At 43.3% G+C, this 20,691-nt stretch overlaps 1 protein-coding gene across 1 annotated transcript in view; it reads right to left on the reverse strand.

Annotated features, from left to right (window-relative positions):
- The window catches only part of PLCG2 (phospholipase C gamma 2), a 94,783-nt gene that overhangs the window by 5,006 nt on the left and 69,086 nt on the right, over positions 1-20,691 (reverse strand). The window contains exons 18-31 of the mRNA XM_081963329.1: positions 19,971-20,171; positions 18,345-18,464; positions 16,194-16,374; positions 13,955-14,023; positions 13,683-13,792; positions 11,633-11,729; positions 11,392-11,458; positions 10,324-10,481; positions 8,324-8,426; positions 6,996-7,205; positions 5,332-5,477; positions 3,446-3,560; positions 2,229-2,393; positions 268-356 (exon numbers count right to left, since the gene is read on the reverse strand). Of these exons, the coding sequence (XP_081819455.1) occupies positions 268-356; positions 2,229-2,393; positions 3,446-3,560; positions 5,332-5,477; positions 6,996-7,205; positions 8,324-8,426; positions 10,324-10,481; positions 11,392-11,458; positions 11,633-11,729; positions 13,683-13,792; positions 13,955-14,023; positions 16,194-16,374; positions 18,345-18,464; positions 19,971-20,171 (1,831 nt within the window). The remainder of the gene's footprint in view (positions 1-267; positions 357-2,228; positions 2,394-3,445; positions 3,561-5,331; positions 5,478-6,995; positions 7,206-8,323; positions 8,427-10,323; positions 10,482-11,391; positions 11,459-11,632; positions 11,730-13,682; positions 13,793-13,954; positions 14,024-16,193; positions 16,375-18,344; positions 18,465-19,970; positions 20,172-20,691) is intronic.

The raw sequence follows: 20,691 nt of genomic DNA on the forward strand, positions 1-20,691 counted from the left end.
TATTAACAGAACACACACACCGAGGGGTGTTAGGGGTGTCTTATCCCCGCCATATTTTTTCCCAGTCATCTGTATACCAAGTTTGGTTTAAATTACTGGAGTCGTTCCAGAGTTATGCTGGAACCCACACACCCACATACAAACACACACACAGCCCTTTTTATATAGAGAGAGATTCAAGGTGGCAAACGCACCAATACTCCACCAAAATGTAATTTCCCTTCGATTTTACCAGCTACTGACAGGTGGAATTAGATGTCCACTTACCAAGATCTGCTGCATTTCACAATATATTAGAAGAGAAGCCAACTCTATGTCTTCGCTGTATCCGTTTTTGAGGGGGACTGACCGATAACCTAAAAGGGCAGGATTAAAAGCCTTTTAATGGACGCTTCCAGGCAGTCTCGGACTTGCACACCTGAGGGGACAGACTGAGGCTCACCTGCTCTTATCTTGAAAGGACAGAGTTTACTAGGAAGCAGCAGGAAAGAGAAGGCATCAGGAAGGATCGCAAGACAATCCCATGCCCCAGAGCTGGAAAAAACCACAAGCAGCCACAAGAGATCTGCACTTCTGCAAGAGGTCAAAAGCAAAAGAAGAATAGAAGCTCTCCAGACAATTTTATTTATTTTTTAGCAGGAGGAAAGTTCAGATGTAACAGCAACAGAGTTGGAAGGGACCATGGACATTCATGTAATCCAACCCCCATGTTCTCGTAGACCTAAACTATTACTGATAAATGGCTGTCTTGTCTCTTAAAAGCCTTCAGTGTTGGGACATCCACAATTTCCAAAGGCAATTTGTTCCACTGATTGTTCTCGCTGTCAGGAAATGTGTCCTTAGTCCTACGTTGCGTCTTCTCTCTTTGATTAGTTTCCAACCACTGCTTCTTGTCCTGCCTTCAAGTGCTTTGGAGAATAGTTCGACTCCCTCTTCTTTTTGGCAGCCCCTGAGATATTGGAGCACTGCTATCATGTTTCCCCTGATCCTTCTTTTCATTAAAGTAGACATACCTGATTCCAGCAACCTTCTTCATGTTTTAGCCTCTAGTCCCTAAATCATCTTTGTTGTAAACTAGACATGCCTAGTTCCTGCAGTCGTTCTTCGTATGCTTTAGCTTCTAGGCCCCTAAATGTGGTCTAAAGGTAAAGGTTCCCCTCGCACAGATGTGCTAGTCGTTCCTGATTCTAAGGGATGGTGCTCATCTCCGTTTCAAAGCCGAAGAGTCAGCGCTGTCCGAAGACGTCTCCGTGGTCATGTGGCCGGCATGACTAAATGCCAAAGTTGCCCGGAACACTGTTACCTTCCCACCAAAGGTTTTTTTACTTGCATTTTTGCATGCTTTCGAACTGCTAGGTTGGCAGAAGCTTGGACAAGTCATGCGAGCTCACTCCAATATGCGGCACTAGGGATTCGAACCGCTGAACTGCCCACCTTTCTGATCGGCAAACTCAGTGTCTTAGCCACTGAACCACCACGTCCCTAGAAGTGGTATAGCCCCCTCCCCTCCCCCAGGAAAAATCCTCAATTAGCTGGCCAATGCAATAACAAAACCTAGCTATATTTAAACCTTTCAAGCAAGAACAATCAAGTTCGTACTTAAGACTCACATCCCCATAAACTTAAAAGGAAATAGTGTTATGAGAGGGCTTTACTCCATAGGTATAAAAAGAGTTGAGAAAGTGTTTGAGATGTCACCAGTAAAACTTGCAGATCGAAGATTGCCATGCAATTCTACTCTCACCACTGAGGTAGCAAGATCACTCTCTTTCAGCATCAGTCAAACATGTTATAGAAGTCTGAAGGTGAATATAATACAGGTAGTCTTCAACAGGTGGCCACAATGGACCCCAAAAATTCTGTTGCTAAGCTGGACGGTTGTTAAGTGAGTTTCACCCCCCTTTGCGACCTGTCTTGCCACCGTGAAGTTAGTAACGTGGCTGTAACGTAAATCCAGCTTCCCCATTAACTTGCCAGAAGGTCGCAAAAGGGGGATCAGATGACACCGGGGAAACCATCATAAATAGGAGGCGGTTGTGGCTAAGCATCTGGATTTTGATCATGTGACCATGGGGATGCTGGAACGGCGTGACAACTGGTCATAAGTCACTTTGTTCCAGTACCGGTTCCAGTAACCGCAAATGGTCACTTTTAAATGAAAGGTTGTAAGCCGAGGACTACCTGCATTCAAAATTCCACGTTTGATCTGGTTATATTTTGATATCTACCTGATCTAACTCCTTTGATTGGAAAAGTCGCGTGTGCTAAGAAGTTGGGATCGCTGAACATGTCTTCTTCGTAGACCACGAAGCGTAGAAATGCTATGTTGGGGTCATAAATTTCAAATTTCACTTGCTCCTGAAGTACCCAAACTGGATTAAGGCCATTGTCATCTGTAAGGAGATGAATGTTGTGTTATGTCCTTGAGTCCACACACTGGCTTGAAAATCTGAATAGCAAATCAAGCACTGTGGTTCAGCCATTTATTCTAGCACTGGCACTTAAGACTTACAGTATATACCGCTTTACAGCCCTCTCTAAGCGGTTTACAGAGTCAGCCTCTTGCCCTCAACAATCTGGGTCCTCATTTTACCAACCTCAGAAGGATGGAAGGCTGAGTCAACCTTGAGTTGGTCAGGATTGAACTGCTGGCTGTGGACAGAGTTACCATGAAATACTGCATTCTAACCACTGGCAGGGAGGGAGGGAAGGAAGGAAGGAAGGGTAATAACACTTAGACTTATATACCACTTCACACATTCTAGGTTGATCCCTCTTTGAATACCACCTCCATTTTCTGCTAGTCCTTCTCTTACATCAATTAAAATTAAGAGAATTAAATGGAAAGATAAAACAAAGATGATGGGTGATATGAGGGTAGGGATCTTCTCTACCCCGTGAGTCATCCCCAACATGGCACCCCCACCAGCAGAGGCTGAGTTTTCAAGCTCTTCCACATTGCCAGCAGTGTGGGGGATACACTTCACCACCAGCGGAAGAATATTCCAGAGGGTGGGGGCCACAGCAAAAAGAGACTCTCTCGGATCCCGCCAGCTGAATGTTTATTATTTATTTATTTCATTTATTTATAACCCACCTTTCTTCATTTTTATAAATAACTAGTTGATAACAACATAAAAGAAATCATCCATCATATCTTGCCCGCTTCAATACTTTTAATTGCTATACTTTAAGAGAAAGAGAGGGAAAAGGAAAAGCAAATCAAAATGATTTTTAAAAAATCATCTATCCATCGTCTCTTACCCACTACAATACTTTAATTGCTATGTTTTGTTTTGTTTTTTGACTTGCCTTCCAAGTTCCTCTCTTAGATCTTTGTCTCTGTCTATGTTTGCTTCTTGGATGTTCAATCTAGAGATTCCTTCCGCCTCTACCCTCTTCCACGGAGCAGTCCAACTTTTAAAGAGCAGCAAACAGTACTTACTCACAACAGTTGTCTTGAACTTGTTGTTGTCATATTCAGCCCCACAGATCTCCACCTCTACAAATGGGCGTGCGATGCTTCTGCCAGACTTGGGAAGATGTCGGGCAGCAATGACCTGTTTCAAGGCAGCAGACAATATTCAAATTATTCCAAATCATACTGAATTACTGGTGCACGTGTCCAGAAGCTGCTACTCAAACCAGATAATAATTTAACAGCTTCTTCCTCCAATTACCTAAGGCACAACTAGCTCAACAGCAAAGATTCAATCACATCCATTGATTCCAGTTTAGCTAAGCGCTGAAGCTGCTCGGCTTTGTCACAACCAGATTTTTGTAACAATTTAAGTTTATTAATCACACTGAGCATTTGAATAATACAGGTTATACTACTACTACCCAATAGCAGGCAGGATGAAAACTGTGGGGTCCTTGGTGATCTCTGAGCTTGGTGGTTTTCTTGCAGACGTTTCGTTACCAAACTAGGTAACATCATCAGTGCTAAAAGAAAGTGAGTTTTCCTCGGTTTACCCCAATCAAGTCAGACATACAATCAAAAACAATAAGCAACAGCCTAATCAAGAAACTACCAAGAAGAAAACAACAACCCACCAATAGTGACAGGGAAAGCCACTGATATATAAAACGAGAGCAAACTTGACTACCTTCTAGCCAATGGTGGGATTCGATTTTTTTTACTACCAGTTATGTGGGTGTGGCTTGGTGGGCGTGGCTGGGTGGGCGTGGCAGTGGAAGGTTACTGCAAAATCCCCATTCCCGCCCAATCAGCTGGGACTCAGGAGGCAGAGAATAGATGGGAGTGGGGCCCATCAGAGGTGGTATTTACCGGTTCTCCGAACTACTCAAAATTTCCGCTACCGGTTCTCCAGAACTGCTCAGAACCTGCTGAATACCCACCTCTGCTTCTAGCACGGATGATGTTATCGAGTTGGGTAATGAAACATCTGCAAGAAAACCACCAAGCTCAGAGAGCACCAGGGACCTCACAGTTCAAATCTGAGCTGCAAATGTTCTCTTCTAAGAGTAATAATTATTCAAGAAATCTAAGCAAGGAAACTCGCTTATGGCAAAGTATGCCATAGTTTTAGTAGTCAGAACAATAGCAGAATCTAAGGAGAATGATTTTACAAAAAGCCAATTTTGCTGCAGCAAACATATAACTAGAAAGGTGAACAATCAACTTGATGGCTGACATTTGAGCAGATCCTTGGAAAGTGTGGTGCTTTGATGACAAGAGGCCCAATAAGTACAGTAATTCATAATTTGTTTGCCTACATCAGAGGTCAGCGACCTGCGGCTCTTGAGCTGCATGTGGTTCTTTCATCCCTCTGCTGTGGCTCCCTGTCACCAGTCAGCACCACAATTTGGAGAGGAGCTTCCGGTTTGGGGGGGGGGGGAGAAGCAGGGCATGGCCGGAGGAGACTCTATGGCAAGAGGCGGGTTTTCCGGTCAGCTCCACAATTGATAGGGCTTTCATTTAGGACAGGTAAAGGAAAAAGGACGCCGTGCTAGGAGGAGACTCTATGATGGGGAAAGCGGACTTGCGGTTGGCTCCAGAATGGAAAGGGGGGCTTCCGGTTAGGACCTTTTTGGCTCTTTGAGCATTGAAGGTTGCCAACCCCGGCCCACGTGTTAAGACTAATATTTGTTGCTATCTTGGGCATAAAAAGCACAGGCTGTTGGTAGATACCACAAAAACTCTTCCCTCAGCCCATGAAAGGACTCCAGTCCTTCAGCAGTATTTACAGAAGCCCTAATCTAACAAAGGCTGCCAAGTATTAATTCAAAGGAAAACCTCTTATGGACACCCCACACCCCCACGCCCATGTTCCTTGTCTGCCATTCGTGGAGGGGGGGAACATTTACCCTCACGGTCAAAATCATTTGCAGCTTCTTCTTGCATTCATTTGGCGCGGGGTCATAGGCTTCATTTCTCATGCTTTCCGGCTGCAGCACGAAGCCAGTCCAACCGTTCAGTGAGAACAACGCTTGATTCATTTGCATGTATTTATCTGAGGAGGATATTTGGAATGGGGAGGGGGGGAAAAGGACATTAGTCAGATGGTTGACCAAGGGAAAGGATTGGCGGAAAGTAAAAATATCCTAAATAAAAAGGGGATGGAGCTTTTCTACACCAACGTAGGACGAAAATAAGCAGTATGAAACAATTGAACAAGTATGAGGTACTTCCCAAGAAGATGCAGCCAATTGTCCTTCTCGATGGAAATGAAAGAACTATAATAGGCAGGTAATCGTCAACATACGACGAGAAGAAGGACTGGCACTCTGATCTCTCAATGAGGTGATCGTTAAATGAGCAGTGCCAGATTTCAGGATCTTTTTTTTGCTCTTGAAGCAAATCACTGCAATTATTGGGTGAATCACTGAATTAAAAAAAGAATGGCAACTGAGAACTGACAGGTTTGAATGCATCTGGGGAGAAATCTGCACTTCCTTGTTTCCTGAAATATTACATTTCAGTGAAATACGACAAACGTCCTTTGCCACTTACTGGAACTGTTAACAGTATGGTTTGGATTTTTAGAAAACTTTCTTCTTTAGTTACAAATGGGTAACAAAATACATCAGTGATGTGGCAATTAAAAAAAACTACATATATATGTGTTTGTCGATGATTAAACGCTGAAGGAAAGAAAACCTTAATGATAATGAACGTACGGGGAAAATCCATATACTGTAGTATAACATAGAATTAGTTCACTCCTCAAAAAACCTGAAACCACAAAGAAACTGATCCAGCTTCTCATTTTAAGAAGATGATGACTTCAAAATTGGATAGAGAACATATAGCTTATATTTCATAGAAACACAAATTACTGTATTTTTCAGAGTATAAGACGCACTTTCCCACCATTAAAAGAGGGTGAAAATTTGGGTGTGTCTTATACACCGAATGTAGCCCCACCCACCCACCCGCCAGCCCCCATCCTTTGGCCTCTGCCTCCCAGGAATTTGCCTCCTTGCAGCAAACAGCAAACAGCCTGTTTCAGTTTCAGCCTGATTAGCACACGCAGCTGATTGTTGGTTGGATCGGCCTCCCGACCATCAGCTGTTTCAGGCTGCAGGGATTGCCATTGCCTATTGTTGCCTCTGCATTCCCCATTTTCGACCTCCGCACCCCATTTTTGGTTTGTGTGTGCCCGGTTTTCAGCCTCCATGCGGCCCATTTTCCGCCCATTCCGATCCCCTGCCATAGGCTATGGCAATCCCTGCAGCCTGAAACAGCTGATGGTCGGGAGGCCAATCCAACCAACAATCAGCTGCTTGTGCTAATCAGGCTGTGCTGCTGAAACAGGCTGTTTGCTGCAAGGAGGCAAAGGCAGATTTTTTTCCTCCCTGTTTTCCTCCCCAAAAGTTAGGTGCATCTTATACTCCGAAAATTTCAAAACTAACAGATTTTCAGCATTCTCTCTCCCTCCCTCTCCCTCTCCCTCCCCCGCCCCTCAACACTCAGTGGGATCATTTCAGCAGGTTGCGAAGTGAATGAGAAGTTTGCCTTTTTGTTTTACCTGGTGTCTGGAAATTAAGAGCCACCATCTGCACCCCACAAAACCAGAAGCGAAAAGGGTCATAATTTGAGGAATCCACTCTCTGCCCTTTGGGATAAATTCGAGTTAGTCCCTTCTGGTTATACTTCAGGAGGTCAGATGCTTTCTGCTTGACAATGCTTTCTGCTTTGGTTTCCACAAAAGAGCGTATTTCTTTGAAATCGGGATTATCTACAAAAAGAAGGTGCAGGAAAAAGCCATTTCATAAATGTACAGTTACTTACTGCAGAGTTGCAATAGGAGAGTCAGTTTATCCTAATGGTCAAAGCACCATAGAAAGTAGTAGTGCTACCTTAGCCATGAAAGTGTAGGAAGTTAGCACCCACCCCTCTCCTAGGAAAACAAGATATTTTAGGAAATATTAAAAGGGCAGAATATTTCCCCTAAAAGGGAGGCCAAAACACACACACACCACTTTTGTCAATGGACCATTAATGCCTAAGCCAGTCTATTCTACATAACAAAGATCAACCTCCTTCAGGCAGAGCCATAATAGGAATCTCAAAGCCCTTTCATTACATCATCACCCAGCAAGGCTCAACCAAGCCTGGGACTCAAAAGACACTTCCGGTTTGCTCGGAGGGTCGTTTTAAGTACTCCGAAGGCTTCAGGGAAGCCTCCAGACAGTCCCTGAAGCCTCCGGAGGGCCTCCGGGGGGTCGGGGGAGGCTCTTTTCGCCCTCCCCAGGCTCCTATAAAGCCCCTGGAGCCTGGGGAGGGCAAAAAAAACATGTAAAAATGGGGGGGTCGCACGTTGTGTGCGCATGCGCATTGGGGGGGGTCGCGCATTGCATTATGGGTGCGGCATGCCCGCACTTGACCCCCCTGCGCTCCCCCCACTTGTGGCACGCGAGCCAAAAAAGGTTCGCCATCACTGCCATAGGTTGTTGTGGCGAAAATAGGAGAAGGAACGTGAATTAGATACATTTGCTGCCTTCAGTTAAATTAAAATTAAATTGCAAAATTAATATGCTGGTAGGCAGAAGTTTGCAAGATAGATCCCACCCTACCTGGAGGCGGAAGAGAGACAGTGAGATTACTTCCAATGGCTTATGCAGCAATTTCCACCTGCATCTCACTTCAAATAGGAAGAAATTGTGCCATGGATGTTTAGGCATCATAGTTAGAAGGACCTTTCCAAAACCCTTAGGTTGCAGATCTCCCCGGTTTGCAATATTGGAAAATATGCCAATATCGAAGAGTTTGTTTTGAAGATCACCTCCCCTCTCTAAAAACAACAAATATTGTTTTGGATTTAGCAAGCCAGCCGTTGGGTTAAAAATGGCTTACCCAGGTTGTCTTTGGTTTTGCTCGTTGGTATGCAATAGATCACCAAGTCAGATAACTCCATGGCAATTAACTGCTTCTTTTCCAAGTATCCTTTTAAAGTTTTCTGTTTTAAAATGTAATTAAAAAAAGCGAAGTTTAGAGATTATACATTAGATCATGGCGCCTAAGAGGAAAAGAAACCTCACAAAATCACTCAGTGGACCTCAACTTTAGGCTGGCTTCTACTGAAATCCTGTCTCAAGATCTCCAAATATTTTAACTCCAACGATTAAATCAAGCTGAACTTTTTTACCTTTTTTTTTTAAAAAAAGAACAACTCCCTGTCAATCATCCCAAAGCATAAAAGTGTTCTTACTATTTGAGTTCCGGGTAACCTGATTAGTTTACTGTCAGAAATGCCACACTGCCCTTGTGTGCTGAGAATGACAATTGGGGGTAAAAGCTAATTTGGAATAATAGAGCAATTGAAGGACAGTTGTGTGATGTTGAACCATATACAAGTAGTCCTCGACTTATAACCATTCGTTTAATGACTATTCAGAGCTGTGGTGGTGCAGTGGTTAGAGTGCCGAACTGCAGGCTACTTCTGCTGACTGCTTCTGCTGATTGCAATTTGGCAGTTCGAATCTGACCAAGCTCAAGGTTGACTCAGCCTTCCGAGGTTGGTAAAATGAGGACCCAGATTGTGGGGGGCAAGAGGCTGGCTCTGTAAACTGCGTAGAGAGGGGCTGTAAAGCCCTGTGAAGTGGTATATAAGTCTAAGTGCTATTGCCCTTCCTTCTATTGTTCAACCGTCCATCCATCCATGATGTTCAGTGGTTAAGAATACAGTATTGCAGGTTAACTCTGCCCGCTGCTAGGAGTTCAATCCTGACCGGCTCAAGGTGGACTCAGCCTTCCATCCTTTCAAGGTTGGTAAAATGAGGACTCAGATTGTTGGGGGCAAGAGGCTGACTCTGTAAACCACTTGGAGGGCTGTAAAGCACTGTGAAGCGGTATATAAGCCTAAGCGCTATTGCTATTCAAACTTACATGAAAAAAGTGACTTTGCAGCCAGTCCTCGCGCTTAAAACCACAGCAGCATCCCCAAGATCATGTGATCAAAATTCAGACCCCTGGCAACCAGGTGGTTGCATAATCCCAGGGTCATGTGATCATCTTTTACGACCTTCTCAGCTGGCTTCCAACAAGCGAAGTCAACGAGGGAAGCCATATTTGTGTAACGACCGTATGATTCATTTAATCTGCAATCATTCGTTTATCGACTGTGGCCCAAAAAAAAAAGGTCGCAAAATGGGGCGCGAGTTACTTAATGACTGTGTTGTTTAGCCACAGAAATTCTAGTCCGAATTGTGGTCATCATTTGAGGATTACCTCTAAGGAAAATAAGTCTGCAAAGGAGAATCTCTACTCAGCCTTTTGGTTACCGGCGTAACTGGTTGGAAAACTGGTCTTTTAGCCAAAAGACTAAATGCTTGAGCCATAATTTTACTAGTTTACTAACATAAACTAACAAAGCTCAAAGACTAAACTGAATGGCTGAGTAGTGCTTAGCGAGGGGCCAGAGTTACTACTGTCAGGGTTCCAAATAGCATCCAAAAATAAATCAGTGTCCAAGGCAAAGTACTGCTCAAAGTACCAATTTATTAAGAGAGCCATATTGGCACATCTGGGAAAACCTGAATCTGAAAGCTTCCCGGTTTTCCCCACCCGGTTGAAAGTTCAAGATCTTGCCCCCACACCCACAAGTCCATCCCATGGTCCAATCTCCCACTGGCATGCTGGCAGTTCCGCCCATCCAGTTCCGGTCAGGTGCAGAGGTGCAGAAACAAAGGATGACCTTGGCTTTCTTGAAAGAATTTTGTTATGGCTACATCGCATCTAACTCCTTACCATCCCCCCCTCCCATTTTCCCACAATAGAAAACGCATAGTAGAATAATAGAAAGTGTGGCAGGCCAAAGACCCAAAAGAAAAGGTGGCTGCAGGCTTCACACCTACCTCTTCAACAGTTCTCCAGGTGATTTCTCTGATGCTCTGAAACCACTCAAACCATTCTTCTACCTTATCGGTGGCGAACTCAACGGGGGGGTCTTCAGGATTCTTGGGCTCCAGGACAAAGACGAAACTCCTCCCGTGGTTTCCTTGAGGCATTTTCACTGTTGAAAATGAGAAAAAATAAGGAATTTACTCCGCATTCCTTTAGCCGAAGTGTTCTACAAGGCCTCTGGGCCTGCTTTATTAAGCCATGAAATGCCAACTGTATCTTGTCTATCGTTCCTTCAAAAGTTTCTTCATGGGGAGGGCCTTTATTAGCTTGGGAAGCATGGTTCACCCTGTGGAACCGCAAACACGGTAAGGAAAAGCTATACTACTAAGGTAAACAGTCAAAAAATCTATGCAGAGGTGGAGTACAGAGAATACAGAATAACAAAGTTGAAAGGGACTTTGAAGGTCTTCTAATCCAACCACCTGCTTGAGCAGGAAACCCTATATTACTGTCCAATCTCTTCTTAAAAACCTCCAGTGATGGGGAACACCCATACCTTCTGGAGGTAAGTCATTGATTAGACATTGGTTCTAGGTTGGATCTCTCTTCCATAAGCTAGTTAGAAGATAATCAATGGTATTGTCCTTATGAAGAACTTACATGAGGAAGAGGAGGAGGAGGAGGAAGGAGGAAGGAGAAGGAGAAGGAGAAGAAGAAGAAGAAGAAGAAGAAGAAGAAGAAGAAGAAGAAGAAGAAGAAGAAGAAGAAGAAGAAGAAGAAGAAGAAGAAGAAGGAAAAGAAGAAGAAGAAGAAGAAGAAGAAGGAAAAGAAGAAGAAGAAGAAGAAGAAGAAGAAGAAGAAGAAGAAGAAGAAGAAGAAGAAGAAGAGGAGGAGGAGGAGGAGGAGGAGGAGGAGGAGGAGGAGGAGGAGGAGGAGGAGGAGGAGGAGGAGGAGGAGGAGGAGGAGGAGGAGGAGGATCCTAAGGTTTTCTATTAGAGCTACATTTTTTTTTCTTCCATGGCATCTACATTAATTCTAATTTAAGGAGCAAAAAATATTGGAGCCCAGCATCTACATACCCACTGTATATAAATCGAGATCCAGAATGCCCCGACATAGTGATCCCAAAGGGTTGTCCTCAAAGATCTGGAAAGAAAAGATATGTATATCGTTATAAAGGTTTTTTAAAAAAAAAAACAATTTTCATCTTTTTTTTTACAGTATCCTTCCCCTGCCACACCCACCAAGCCACGCCCACACAACAGGTAGTACAAAATGTTGAATCGCATCTCTGATGGGATTCTGACAAAAATTCCTTACCTGATTCTCAAGTTCTTCCATGCTCTCAGACGACATGTCTTCCACATAATTGGATGGAAAATAATGCTGGACTTTATACCCATAATCACCTTTCCACCTAGTAAGAAGGAGAAAGAACTAAGGAGTGAGATTTGAATAATCAAAATAACAACGCACACATTCTCAATCAAATGATAGCAGCATTCCAGCTGCCCCCCAAAAGAGGAGGTCAAATTATCCTCCAATGCACCAGAGGGTAGGACAAGAAGCTATGGTTGGAAACTAATCAAAGAGAGAAGCAACCTGGAATTAAGGAGAAACTTCCTAACAGTGAGAACAATTAACCAGTGGAATAGCTTGCCTTCAGAAATCGTGGGCACTCCACCACTGGATGTTTTTAAGAAGAGACTGGACAATCACTTGTCTGAGATTGTATAGATTCTCCTGCTTGAGCAGGGGGCTGGACTAGAAGACCTCCAAGGTCCCTTCCAGCTCTCTTCTCTTCCCTTCCCTTCCCTTCCATTCTATTCTTGTCTGGAATGGTATAGGGTCTCCTGCTTGAGCAGGGAGCTGGACTAGAAGACCTACAAGGTAGCTTCCAGCTCTCTTCTCTTTCCCTTCCCCTTCCCTTCCATTCTATTTATCAATTGCTTATTAGATTTAAATCTTTTAAAACTGCCCACCTTGGAAAAGCCCTGAAGGATGCTTTTAGCAATCATCACATCTAATCATAAAATACTATATGCAGCCTCTAAAACATAATGCTTGTTTCCAAGATGTGCAATGTAATCGCAATAAACCAAGCACGAAAAATTTCTAGAGAAGATAATTAACCAGAAAAACCACACATTCAAAGGGGTTGCGGTTAACGGATTTAGCATTTACAGGCTGTCACCCCCAATTATTAAAATCGCTTCAGCTCCCGTGAAACCGATTATAAATTGTGCCACCTATGTTGATTTTAACTGTTCTTTACTTTAAAAGGCTTTGAAATCTGTGAAAACCAGAAGCTTATGTAATGTTGGATTGGACTACATTGAGTGGGCTGGTAGGGAGGAACAAGAGGAAAATGAACAAAGGAAGGTGATTCTTATATATGTCTTTGCAATAAAGGGTTAGAGTTAGGCTAACCTTAATCCTAACCCTTTTCATGATCCTCTTTTCATACTTTGCCTACATACTTCTTCTCATTCCGCATAATGCCTAGGTATTATACACAATGCCTAAGAAAGTGTATAACTTATTAAAATAATAGCGATATTTCATATTTTGCCGAAAAACACCATGCATTCTGAAGATGTTTCTAGGCATCCTATACAATGCCAGCTGTTTGCACATTGCTGGTCATGCATATAAGAGTTTTAAAAAAAGTAGGTCCCAAAGATGCTTTTCCAAAAGGCAACTGGACCTTCTTTGTTTTTCCTTGAAGATGTTTCGCTTCTCAACCAAGAAGCTTCTGAAAAACTGAAGAAGCTTCTTGGATGAGAAGCGAAACCGACTTCAAGGAAAAACAAAGTCGAGTTGCCTTTTGAAAAAGCATCTTTGGGACAAACATGACCTGGCTGACTGAGAATCTCCACCAGAGGTGATATTCAGCCAGTTCTGACCGGTTCTGGAGAACCGGTAGCGGAAATTTTGAGTAGTTTGGAGAACCGGCAAATAGGCTGGCCCCGCCCCTGTTGCTTCCCAGCTGATCTTCTTTTGTTTGGGGGGGCGGAATGTAGATTTTGCAGTATCCTTCCTTTGCCACCTTCCTTTGCCACGTTCACAAACACACACCCACAAAGCCACACCCACAGAACTGGTAGGAAAAAAATTTGAATGCCACCACTGATCTCCACAGATATTCAACAAAGGTACAAATAATAATAATAATAATAATAATAATAATAATAATAATAATAATAATAATAATAATAATAATAATACCGCAACAGTTCCTAGGTCCTTGGTTAGGACTCGAGCTGTTGAGATATCAACCAGCCTCAAAGGCTGCGAATCTCACCAAAGATTAACCAAATCATCATCATCATCATCATCATCATCATCATCATCATCATCTAAATCTTACCAGCCACCACTTTCTTTGGAGACATTATGAATTAAGGCTCCTCGACAAAATGTCAGTTCATCATCTCTCTTGGCTTGATAGTCGTACAAGGCTTTAACTGTTCTCTGTGGCTTCGAGAAAGAAGCAATGGAAAAAAAACATTTCAAATACACAAGTCAGGTGAATTTTGACACATGGTATGAATTATGTTGTTGATGTTTGAATGGAAAAATGATAGATGAAGCGTAATTAGTTCCCCATTCTTTTTGCTAAGATCAAGATGAGTCACTCACCACAGAAGGTGTTATTTCAGTGGGCTCCACATACATCTTGACTTCATATAAAGAGTTAGGATCTTTCTCCTAAATTGAAAATCAAAATAAAATGAAATTACCATCAACGTCTTGAGTCTTCAGCATATTATCTACTTTAATATACAGCAACTGAATACCGGAAAATCTACCAGACTTTATATTTAGAGTCATGTTGTCTAGTTGCCACCATAAGGTGAAGCCATAAAGTGATTGTTGTGTTGTTTGATGGCAGCCACAGTGATATGTAACACAAGAGAATTTTAACAATCCAAGATAGAATCATTCAATCATTCCCACACATTTATTTTCTCATACAGCCAGAAAAGATTTTGCCATGGCTTGGGGTATAAAATGATGGAGTCTTTTAATCACAATCTGAGGTTGGCCGGATTGAAATCTCCATTTTTCAATCTTGTGCTCTCAAAGTAAGTGAATACATTATTTTAAAGACTGTTCTAAAGTGGTGAATTGCAACTAAAGAATGCTATGTGTTTATGACAGCTCTAAGGGATTCCTGCCTCATGTTAAAAAGATCAATAATTTAACTACTTGCAGAAGCATCTTGGCTGCATGTCTCCCTATAAATATGCTCTGCTCTTAAAAACTATTATTGATTTTACAATAATTATTTTAGCATTCTTCATTTAACTTTATTTACAACTTGTTGATAACCTGGCATTGCCCAGGTATTTATTTATCAGGAGAACGTAATTTCTAATGTTGGATTTTCCCCCTTACCAGAGAGAGCCCCCTTGTGTGAAGCTGTTATCATGGCAACTCCACTGCATTGTACAGTAGAAGCCATTTTACGGCACAACAGGCTGTATCTTAACAAAACACACACCGAGGGGTGTTAGGGGTGTCTTATCCCCACAGTATTTGTTTCCAGAGAGTAAGTCATCTGTGTACCAAGTTTGATTGAAATTGCTTGAGGTGTTCCAGAGTTATGCTAGAACATACACACACAGAGCCATTTTTATATAGATAGATGCAATAAAGAAACTATATCCCTTAATTAGAGAGATTCATTATCTAGGAACGTAGGAGGGTAGGAAGGTAGAAAGAAATCATTATGTCTGTTTGGTACATAATTAATAAGTTGCATTTTTTATTCTTAGCAGGATCAAAATTGGTTCCTATATTACTTCAATACTGATGGTTTTTGGAGGGCATCAACTTTTTCATTGCCAACGCATTTGGTGGCTATGTGTATTTCATTAATTTTCAAAGTGCAAAGGATTTTCCAGGAGCCTGCTTCATTTAGTAATTAAGGTATTAGGCTAGAAACCAGGAAACTGTGAATTCTAGTCCTACTTTAGGCACAAAGTCAGTTGGGAGACCTTGGGCCAATCACTCACTCTCAGCCCTAAGCTGGAGGTAACTTCCAAAAGGCTCTGCCAACATCGTATATGGCAGGGGTGTCCAAACTTGGGAACTTTAAGACTTGTGGACTTTAACTCCCAGAATTCCCCAGCCAGCTATGCTAAAGTTCCCAAGTTTGGACACCCCTGGTATATGGTAACCGTGGTATATGGTAACCGTGATAAGGTTATTATATGGAAAAAGTTGGAAAATCAACAAAACACCTTCACCTTCCCCATTATTATTACAATGGATGATAAAATTAACTGAACTTGCAGAAATGGTGAAATTGACTTGTTTAGGCAGAGAACAAAACCCACAAAGATTTTTGTTTTCCTTGAAAGATTAAAAATCCTACGTGGATGTTTTGTTGAAAGAAGAAAGGATCAAATGGATGATTTCAGGATTCGGGGATTAGAAAGGGCCAAAGAGGAATGGGGAAAAAAATTAAGATGATAATTAAAGGTAAAAAATTCCCCTTGCACGTAAGTGCTAGTTGTTCCCGACTCTAGGGGTCGGTGCTCATCTCCGTTTCAAAGCCGAACAGCCAGCGCTGTCCGTAGATGTCTCCGTGGTCATGTGACTGGCATGATTAAATGTCAAAAGCGCACGGAGCGCTGTTACCTTCCCACGACCGTCTCTATTTTTCTACTTGCATTTTTTACGTGTTTTTGAACTGCTAGGTTGGCGGAAGCTGGGACAAGTAATGGGAGCTCACTCCGTTACGCAGCGCTAGGGATTCGAACCGCTGAACTGCCGACCTTTCTGATTGACAAGCTCAGCGTCTTAGCCCTGAGCCACCTTAAGGTAGTTCCATGGGTAGTTTTTAGCACCCTCTTTAAAAAGAGAGACCTACCATGCTGTAACGCTCCAGAAGTTCCTCTGTCACCGGATATCGCAGCCTCATCTTCCTGTACAAGGGGTGCTTCTCATAGTAGTTCACCAGCTCCACTAAACTCTCAAAATAAGCAGAGGTTCCCAAGACGAAGAGGCGGCCTTCTTGCTTAATTCGACAATGCTTCACTTTCCCCTCGGCTCTGCAGAAGAAACAAGGAATGGGCTTCTTTTTAAAGCAATCTAATCTGTGAGCAGGAATGGCCCTCAGAATTCCAGATTGTGTCAGGGCTGGAAGCCATCTTTTGCCTTGGGCCTTCCGGTCGGCCACAGAGGGGGGATTATATGGAATACGGGAGATATATAGTCTCCATAACATTCCTTTCTCAGAGAGTCACGGACGTCTTGCCCTGCCCCATGGAGTGGTGTGACTGGGAGGCATCTCCAGTTTTGGATGGTGCCTGATTGGACCATGTGATGGACATGTGGGTGCTGGGCAGGGTCTTGGACTTTCATTTGGGTCTGGGGAACACCTGGAAACTTTCAGATTCGGGTTTTCCCAGATGTTGCAATATGACACCTCTAATAAAAGGGAACTTTGAGGATGTTGCAATATGACACCTCTAATAAAATGGAACTTTGAGGAACTGAAAGCCTTGGAGTCTTCTTTCGTTGGGGGGTCTTACTTGGAACCTTGTCAGATTATTTATTTAATTAATTTACTCCCCACACTTTATTATTTTTTACAAGTAACTGAAGAAGGCAAGAGAAGATCCAACACGCCTTCCTCCTTCCATTTTTTTTCCTACAACCATTTTGTGTGATGGGTTGTGGAGAGAGAGGGGGGGAGGGAGAGAGGGAGGGAGGGAGGGAGGGAGGGAGGGGGAGAGAGAGGGAGAGAGGGACTGGCCCAAAGTCGCCCAGGTGCATGGTTGCATGGTTAAGACAGGACTAGAACTCACTGTCTCCTGGTGATTGGCCCCAAGTCAACCAACAGACTTGCACAGCTAAGGCAGGACTTGAACTCACAGTCTCCCGCTTTCTAGCCTGGTGCCTTAACCAACAGACCAAACTGGCTTTCTGTTTAGCTGAGCCTTTGCAAACAGAGATGATTGTTTATGGATGACTCCATTTCCTGGCACCTAAAATAGAAGAAGCCTAAAATATTTGCAAAGGGAGTATTAGAGGATCTGTTGACCCTTTGAGGTAGACCAGACAAGAAGCATAACCATGAGTACCAACACTATCTTTATTGTAAGGTTACGTTAACAGAATCTTGAAAGTCTGAAAGATCTTCTCTTTACTTTCCGGAAAACTACAGACAGTCCCTTCTGAGACATCCTATGTCCTTTTTCCTTCTGTTGGCTAAGACACCATGTGTGTGACAGCTGTCTAGGTTAACTCTTTCTCTGCCCTTCAAGGTCATTCTCACAGGCCATTATAAGATCTTCTTGTCTGAAAATGTTTCCATTCTCCTGGCTGTTCACTTAGCCTCCAAACCCTTTCCTACCACACTAGATAATAGGATTCATCCTTCTTCTTTTCCTACTGGCAGTTGGGACAACCTGGATAATAATTAGCCATGTTTCTCAGGTTCCAGCTTAACAGGTTTGGGCTGAATTAGATGAAAACAGAAGTAGTTGAGGCATGGTGGTGCAGTGGTCAGAAGGCAGTATTGCAGGCTGACTCTGCCGACCGCCAGCAATTTGATCCTGACCGGCTCAAGGCTGACTCAGCCTTCCATCCTTCTGAGGTCCGTAAAAAAGAGGAGCCAGATTGTTGAGGACAAGATGCTGACTCCGTAAACCGCTTAGAGAGGGCTGTCAAGCACTACGAAGCGGTATATAACTCTAAGCGCTATTGCTATTTTCAATTTTAGAAGGGAGAGAATCTGCCTAGGCTTAACCCGAGACTTACCCATCTCTGCAACTTTGAGGGCTGATTAAGGACATTCAAGAACCCATGAAACTCAAGAACCCATGAAACAAGACACCACTGTCATCTGATTAATCTAACAAAGCCAAGAAGGCCCTTTTGAAGCCTATGTAGTAATAGGTGAATTAATGCTTCAGATACCACGAGATTCTCCATTGTATGATGTTTTTCTGTGAAGTCAACCACAAGACCCCTCTGAAAATTTATGTAATCGTTATCCCGGGCGTCTTATTCTTACCTGAAAGTTATGGCATAGGAATCCGGTTCATCTCTCTTTCTTATCAGGAAGGCTCCGTCTCTTGGAATCCGCATCAACATATCTTCCGCTTCTCCGCGACTCAGGTTGCTGTAATACCAACTAAGAGAGGAGAAAAAATGATAGCAGTTTAAAAAAAAATAATCTCACGAAGATGCAGCTTCAGGGTGAAAGGAGGAGAGTATTCCTTCTTTCTGCAAGCAACAAGGTACTCTTGAATGTGGATACCGCTGGGGGTTTTCCCTTCCTGCCATAAATCCAGTCGTTTAGGTTTTCAAACCAGGAAAAAAGAAGCATAGGATAGATTAGCGAAGGTAGGGGAATAAGAAATGATACTAAATGATAGGTGGGTTTGTGGAAATGCCACCCCAAGAAAACATAAACTGAGATTTGAAAGAGACACCTATAATAACAGAAAAAGAAAGGAGGAGGAGATAATGAGAGGAAGAGGAGGGAAGGAAGAAAGAGGGAAGGAGAGGAGGAAGGAAGGGAGAGAAAGAGAAGGAGAGAGGGTAGGAAGGGGAAGGGGAAGAGTAGGAGTAGGAGAAAGGGGAAGGAGAAGAAGGAAGGGGAAGGAGAGGAGGAAGGAAGGAAGTAGAGAAGGGAGGGAGGGAGAAAAGAAAGGGAAAATAAGGTGGGGTTACAACAGGCGGAAGGGATGGTAAATAAAGCAACCCAAACTGCATATTATAACCTATTAAATGTATAACAAATGTATAAGAACGACAAATGTAAAGAAGAATAACAATTATGTGAATGTATAGTTACAATGGTATGTGAGAGAATTTTTTTAAAAATGGGGAAAAAAAGATTTCCAAACCAGTGGTCAAATATAAGTAGGGAGCTCGTACAAAGATAAGCTTTGCCTACTCCAATGATGGCTAACCTTTTTCTCGTTGTGTGCCGAAAGCATGCGCGTGCATGCGACAGCGCATGTGCCTACACCCATAATGCAATGTGCGCATGACACCCACTCATGCGCCCCCCCCACACACACACCCTGTTTTGGGCCTAGCAGGCCTCCCTGTAACTTCCTGGGAACAAAAATGTTCTCCTGCATGCGGGGCAGAAACCCGAAAATCAGCTAGCCAGCGGGAGGTGCACACCCATGCGCAGTGGAGCTGAGCTAGGGCGACAGCTCGCATGCCCACAGAGAGGTCTCCATATGCCACCTGCAGGTTCGCCATCACGAGTCTCCCAGTTCAATTCCAGCTTAACTGAAGAGAAAGATACAACTTCACCAAAACCTCCCCCCTTAAACCCAGTGGAGCAGTTTCAGAGGTGAAGACAGAAGAAGCACTCAACACAACCAGAAGCACAAAGTAAAGCAAGAGAATCCCGCTAAATTAACGTCTCCCCATTCTATCTTGGCCAAATGATTATCTTATAGAACTTGTTCCCAGAAAGTTTGCAGCTCTTTCCAGGCTCCTTGAGGTTAAAGCTGCACAGTCAAGGCATAATTCAACCCTGCGGTCAGTTCAGCTGACTTTCCCTGTTGTCTTAAATCAAATTCTCCATCAGCCACCGTAGCAAAGACCAAACAGAAAGCTTCAGTATTAAAAATAGCATTTCACCCCCGCCCTGGAATTTCCTCTTGGCTCCACGTACCTCTTAGATTCGTGAGGTTTGGGATTCGGGACGGCGTCAGTCAAACGCAGCTCAAACTCAGCACACCGTAAATGGGCTTCTTTGTAATGTTGGATGAGGTCAGAAATGCTGTCGAAGGTGAGGTTATTGGTCAGGTAATATTTGATGCCGTCTCCATCTGTAGAAGAGCGGATGTGACAGTGCTGGACTCTACCTGATCGCCTAGGACGAACGAGGAAAAAAGAATGTTACATTTTTAAAAAAAAGAACTCTTGTTCTTCTTTTAATTTGGGAACTGCAACTGTTTGCATCAGGAAAAGAGAAAGAAGATTGAAGGAAACTGGGTCACCTCAGTTATAGGTAAAGGTTCCCCTGGCACATATGTGCTAATCGTTCCCGACTCTAGGGGGCGGTGCTCATCTCCGTTTCAAAGCCGAAGAGCCAGCGCTGTCCGAAGACATCTCCGTGGTCATGTGGCCGGCATGACTAAACGCCGAAGGCGCATGGAGCGCCGTTGCCTTCCCACCAAGCTTTTTTGTGGCGATTGTTAAGCAAACCATTGTTTGCTTATGGGATCCTTTTGCCCCCCCCCCCCCCAAAAAAAAAAAAAAACAGAAGAAAATTGGCATTTTCAGCAAAAATTAGGCTGGGTGGTTGAGTTGAAGTCCAGACTTCTTAAGTTTGAAAAGTGTTGCTTTAAAGCAGTGTTTCTCAAACTTGGTGACTTTAAGTCCTGTGGACT

Source organism: Natrix helvetica, assembly GCF_964273705.1.
Source record: "Natrix helvetica genome assembly, chromosome: 10".
NCBI classification, from domain to species: domain Eukaryota; kingdom Metazoa; phylum Chordata; class Lepidosauria; order Squamata; family Natricidae; genus Natrix; species Natrix helvetica.